The 6,460-nt window shown below is 55.6% G+C and overlaps 1 protein-coding gene across 1 annotated transcript; it reads left to right on the plus strand.

Annotated features, from left to right (window-relative positions):
- The first annotated feature begins 252 nt into the window (after positions 1-252).
- LOC123060596 (VQ motif-containing protein 4) lies at positions 253-1,423 on the plus strand. The gene has a single exon (XM_044483371.1). The coding sequence runs from the start codon at positions 426-428 to the stop codon at positions 1,056-1,058; it is 633 nt and encodes a 210-aa protein (XP_044339306.1). The 5' UTR covers positions 253-425; the 3' UTR covers positions 1,059-1,423.
- The last annotated feature ends 5,037 nt before the right edge of the window (positions 1,424-6,460 follow it).

Raw genomic sequence — 6,460 nt, forward strand, 5'->3', positions numbered from 1 at the left:
TTTTACTGTATTTATGTGTGTGTGTTTTATTGGAAGGACGGGGTTGGCATCAAAATTTCAAAATGTATACAGCCCGGTCGTCCAACCGAAAAATGATGTGCTGGAAACGGAGTAGGAGTGGTGTACTGGTAGCAGGAGGAGGAGTGAGGTCAGATCTACAAGTGGTAGAGTAGCCACAGCCCACAGGCGCATACAGATACAGCCATGCTGCGGTAGCCAGGTCGCGCGCCGCGCACACACAATTGCCAACATATTCCGAGGGGAGGGCGCGGGTGGAAATCCAGATCCCGAAGCCAGGAAATTCCACGCCCCCCGAAAGCCCATAAAACCCACGCTCGCCCTCCCTCCCTCCCTCTGCCTTGCTGCGCCGGACTCCCTCACAGTCACGGAGGCGAAGGCGACGTTTTTCTTCTTCCCTTTTTACCATGGAGGCAACCACCCAGGAGCGCCCCGCGCCGCCGCCGCCGTCGCCGTCGTCGGTGCAGATGCAGCTGCCGCACGCGGCCGCCGACCCGTCCAACCCTTTCCCGACCACCTTCGTGCAGGCCGACACCACCTCCTTCAAGCAGGTCGTGCAGATCCTCACCGGCACCCCGGAGACCGCGGCCGCGGCGGCGGCGGGGGGCGCGGCGGGCGCGCCGGCAGCTAAGCCGGCCCCCACGCCGACCGGGCCCAAGAAGCCGGCCTTCAAGCTCTACGAGCGGCGCGGCAGCATGAAGAGCCTGAAGATGCTCTGCCCGCTCCTCCCCGCCGCCTTCGCCGCCGGCGGCTCCGGTGGCTGCAGCGGGTTCTCCCCGCGGGGGTTCTCGCCGCGCGGGCTGGAGGTGCTGTCGCCCAGCATGCTGGACTTCCCGTCGCTGGCGCTGGGGAGCCCCGTGACGCCGCTCCCGCCGCTGCCGGGGTCGCGGGAGGCAGCCGCGGCCGAGGACCGCGCCATCGCCGAGAAGGGGTTCTACCTCCACCCCTCGCCGCGCGGCAATGCCAGCGGCCGCGGCGACCTGACGCCGCCGCCCAGGCTGCTCCCGCTCTTCCCCTTGCAGTCGCCCACCCGGCAGTGAGCCTCGCCCGCTCCTTGCTGGTATGCTCTGCTCTGCTCTGCTCACCCGGTCGCTGCTAAAATGCTAGGCTCCCGGAGCGCGAGGTCGATTCGATCTGTGGATTATTTGCTCCTCTTCTCTCCCCGGGAGGATCCGTGTATGCCCCTGTGTTGTAATCTTAGTGTCTGTAACAGCGATTTGGCTCATAAGAGGGATTAATTGATCACTCCACCGGCCCGAGTGTTCTTTGTCTCTTTACCATTGGCTATTAGTAGTTTCATACTGGCAGCAGTAGTAGTAGATTTAGCTTGGCATTTTCCTCTTCTCGCTTCGTGAACTTGTCTTGTCATATTACTAGTTTGGTGTTGCAAATCTTGTACATTAAAGCTGTTGGAATTGGGATTTACCATGGGAGGCAAGTGGGACGCCCAAGTTGACATCTTGCAAGGCTGGTAAAATATTCAAAACCTGGACTTGAACTGAGCCTTGCTTGCTCAGGACGGGCTGATTTCTAGAGGACGGCTGCTCCAGTACTCCGTATGAGAGTTAGTGCAAATTCAAAGTATGGTATGCCAGAGGCTGCATTTTTAGCTCCTCTCAGGCATTACAGTAAGTTATTATTCCGTGTCATCATTTTGTCACACACTCGCTGATCAGGGTCAGTTAAGAAGAAGAAACCTGATCTGAGCGGAGGGGCCCCTGTCTCACTTCAGCCTTGTTTCGAGGAAGTGGCAGCTCAAAGCAGGGCACTTTTTCTGAACACCCTTCAATAATTGCCCCCTCTTTCCAACAAAATCTTCCCAAAAATCCCGTTAAAAATCTGGGAACACACACACTGATCTGCTGCATTGGAGGAGAGGCAAAAAATTATAGCCATCTCTGTCTGCATCTTGTTCTTTTTATAATCAAATTCGTCCTGGGGAACTACTACTGCTACTGGTGGTGATGGTGGGAGTGGGAATATGAGACTGATGAAAAGGCAGGGAAGAAAACAATAATAATCCCGGTCGTGGTGAGCTCCACCATTTGCATTGCGGCATTATTAGAAAACTGAATTTGGGGGAAAGGTGCCAGCTTTTGGAGGGAGGGGAAAGGGGGCAAAAATTTTGGAGGGAGAGTGACCCACTTTGGTTTGGCGTTGCCTTGGCTGAGTGAGTTCACTTCCCAGACCACTCATGCATCCATGGGTGGATCATGTAATAACAGTGGGGAGCTGCTCTGGCTTCTGTCAGAAGTTTAGCGTATCTCAGATCTGCCGCCGGCCATGGCCATGGCCACGCTCGCTGCCAGCTGGGGGCCGCCTTGCTGCCAGCTGTTAGACTATGTATAGCTTCTGTACCTATGTACGTATATGGTACATATTGTAACACAATCATTATATATAATGAGATAAGCCACCCCTAGAGGGTTGTGCTGGTTTCCCAAAACTTATTGTCCACTGCTGCGGGCTTCCTCCCGGCCTCTCTTGCGGCTCTGCTCAACCTCCCGCTCGATGCCGTCTCTGTTCCGGCTCCGATCGGGACAAGGAGCATCGGCTCCGTCTTCTCCACGCCGCCGGCGCCCTCGCTTGGGCGTGACCTCGTGGTCCACACCGCGGCGCCGCCGTCCGCTGCGGACTCCGCAGGCGTCGTCCCGCCGCTCCTGCCGCAAGCGGATCACACTGCCCCGCTGGCGGGGTTGGCGGCGTCCGCCCCGGCCGCGGGCCTTGCGGCGTCCGCACCGGCCGCGAGCTTTGCGGCGCCCGCCCTGGCTGCGGTCCCGCCTCCTCCCGCATCGGCTTCGGTGCCTCCGGCTGCCTCCATGGTGTTTGCACCCCAGGCAGCCTCCTCGATGGGATTGTCTTCGCCGCCGCCGTTTCACTTCGGTCATCTCATCACCATCAAGCTCTCCGCCGACAACTACATCTTCTGGCGTGCGCAGGTTTTCCCGCTCTTGGGGAGTCACTACCTGCTAGGCTACGTCGACGGATCGCTTCCCTGCCCACCAGCGCTGGTAGACAGCGTGCACGGTCCGGTCTACAACCCGGCCCATCGCGTCTGGACGGGGCAGGACCAGGCGAACCTCTCCTCCATCCAGGGGTCGCTCTCGCCGGCAGTTGCCGGCCTTGTTGTCTTCGCGAAGACGTCTCATGAGGCCTGGACCATCATTGAGCGCACCTTTGCAGCGCAGTCCCAGGCTCGTGTCTCTGCACTCCGTCGTCAGCTTGGAGAGTGTCAGAAGCTTGACTCCACTGCCACTGAGTTCTGCAACAAGGTCAAGGGCCTCGCCGACACATTAGCCTCCATTGGACAGCCCCTCACCGACTCCGAGTTCAACTCGTTTATTGTCAATGGTCTTGATGAGGAGTATGATGCCTTAGTCGAGATCATCAACGAGCGGGGCAACTCGACACCCATGCTGGCACACGAGGTTTTCTCTCGGCTCCTTCTCACTGAGCAACGGGTCGAGACTCGCCGCGCCAGGGGCACTGGCTCCCTCTCGGCCAACGCCGCCACCAAGGGTGGCCGCTCTTCTTCATCACCCCGGTCTCCCTTGGGGCTGCCACCGTCGCCCGCCTCGGCCCCCCCACCTACTGCGACCTTACCGGGGGCTGGCGGTCCACGTGTGTGTCAGCTTTGTGGCCGCGATGGGCACTGGGCCTCCAAGTGTCATAAGCGCTTCCAGCGAAGCTTCCTTGGTCTTGGCAATGACGACAAAGATACACGCAACAATGCCCGTCAGGTCGCCATGGCTGATCGTCCCGCGCCGCAGAAGCAACAGGGACACACTCAGTCCTACTCCATCGATCCACACTGGTACATGGACTCTGGGGCGACAGAGCATCTAACCAGCGAGATGGGGAAGCTTCACACTCGTGAACCCTATCATGGCTCCGACAAGATCCACACCGCCAATGGAGCAGGTATGCACATCTCTCATATTGGTCAAGCATCTCTTCTCACTAGACATGCCAATAGGAGTCTTCAGCTTCGCAATGTTCTTCGATTTCCATCTGTGACCCGTAATCTTCTTTCAGTTCCTAAACTCACACGTGATAATAATGTGCTTTCTGAATTTCACCCTTTTGATCTTTTTATTAAGGATCGGGGCACGAGGGACATTCTTCTTAGTGGGCGGTTGTGCCAGGGCCTCTACCGTCTGGAGCATCCTGGTGTCGCTCGTGTTTTCAGTGGAGTTCGGGTCTCTCCGTCACAGTGGCATGCTCGTCTTGGTCACCCGGCCACACCTATTGTCCGTCATATTTTGCGTCGTCATGAGCTTCCTAGTTTGTCTAGTCATAAAGATGTAGCAGTGTGTGATGCTTGTCAGCAGGGGAAGAGTCATCAACTTCCTTTTCCGGAGTCCAGTCGTGAGGTGAAACATCCTTTAGAACTTGTGTTTTCAGATGTATGGGGTCCTGCTCAGACTTCTGTCAGTGGTCATAATTACTATATCAGTTTCGTTGATGCTTATAGTCGCTTTACCTGGCTTTACCTTATTAAACGCAAATCTGATGTGTTTGATATTTTTGTTCAGTTTCAAAAACATGTTGAACGTCTTCTCAAGCACAAAATTGTTCATGTCCAGTCAGACTGGGGGGGCGAGTATCGCAACCTCAACTCTTTCTTTCAGTCGCTTGGGATAGCTCATCGTTTAGCATGTCCACATACACATCAGCAGAATGGTTCAGTCGAACGTAAGCATCGTCATATTGTTGAAGCTGGTCTTACTCTTTTGGCCCATGCATCTGTTCCGTTTCGGTTTTGGAGTGATGCTTTCACCACTGCATGCTTTCTCATCAACCGTACTCCTACTCGTGTTTTAAACATGAAGACTCCCATTGAGGTTCTCCTTAATGAACAACTTGATTATACCTTTCTCAAGGTATTTGGGTGTGCTTGCTAGCCGCATCTTCGTCCATATAACAAGCGCAAGCTTGAGTTTCGTTCTAAGAAGTATGTTTTTCTTGGCTATAGCTCTCTTCATAAAGGTTACAAATGTCTTCATGTTCCCACTAATCGTGTCTATATATCTCGGGACGTCGTGTTTGATGAGCATGTTTTTCCCTTTGCCAACCTTCCTGTGTCCACTGTCGAACCACCATCCCTGCATTCATCCTCTGTTGCTTCCGACCAATTTGATGATGTTGCATACTCTCCTTTGCTGTTACCTAACCATGGTGCAGGAACCGGACGTGGAGCTCGTTTGGAGCTGTTGGAGGATTCACCATCATCATTGTCGTCTTCTGGTGGGCACGTTGATCGCCCTATGTTGCATGGCATCGATTCGCGTGCCCATGCATGGTCACCCGACGAGCCCGTCGCGCCGAGCATCTCCACTGCTCGGTCCGTTTCGTCAGCGGCCGCCGAGTCGCCCGCGGCTCGGCCCGTCACGCCGTCTTTGCCTGCGGCTCGGCCCGTCACGCCGTCTTCGCCCGCGGCTCGGGTCCTCACGTCGCCTTCGTCAGCGGATTGGCCCGCGACACCGGCCGCGCCACGGCCCACTATGCCGAGCTCGCCATCGGCCCGGTCTGTGATGCCGGAGTCGCCAGCTGCTTCGTTTGCTCTGCCGGTTTCGCCGGTGGGTCGGCCTTCTTCGCCAACCGAGTCCGAGGCTACCGTGACTGGCTCCTCGTCACCGGCTGACTCGTCAACGTCGCCGTCCTCCAGCCCGTTGCAGGCTGCTCCGTCGACCTCGGTGGTTCCTGTGTCCCGACCACATACACGCAGTCGCAGTGGCATTTTCAAACCTAAGGAACGTAAGGATGGTACGGTTGCTTGGTTGGCTGCTTGTTTGGCTGCTGCTGTTGCGGATCCATCTTCTGAGCCTCGCTCATATCAGGCTGCCCTGCGCATTCCACATTGGCGAGAGGCTATGGAGCAGGAGTTTCATGCTCTTCTTCGTAACAAGACATGGACTCTCGTTCCTCCACCACCACGGGTAAATGTTATTGACTCAAAATGGGTATTCAAACTGAAGAAGCATTCGGATGGATCTATTGAGCGTTACAAAGCGCGACTTGTTGCTCGCGGTTTTCGGCAGCGTCATGGTCTTGACTATGAGGACACCTTCAGTCCCGTCGTCAAGCCTACCACTATTCGGCTTCTTCTCTCCATTGCTGTTTCTCGTGGTTGGTCACTTCGTCAACTTGATGTGCAGAATGCTTTTCTACATGGATTTTTGGAGGAAGAGGTTTATATGAAACAGCCGCCTGGTTTCTCTGATCCTGATCGTCCTGACTATATCTGTCGTCTTTCCAAAGCACTATATGGTTTGAAGCAAGCTCCTCGTGCCTGGCATGCCCGCCTTGCCTCTGCCCTTCGTGCTCATGGGTTTGTGCCGTCTACTGCTGACACTTCGTTATTTCTTCTACAGAAGCCAGAAGTCACTATGTATCTTTTGGTATATGTCGATGATATTATCCTTGTCAGCTCTTCTCAGTA

This window comes from Triticum aestivum, chromosome 3A, assembly GCF_018294505.1.
Source record: "Triticum aestivum cultivar Chinese Spring chromosome 3A, IWGSC CS RefSeq v2.1, whole genome shotgun sequence".
NCBI classification, from domain to species: domain Eukaryota; kingdom Viridiplantae; phylum Streptophyta; class Magnoliopsida; order Poales; family Poaceae; genus Triticum; species Triticum aestivum.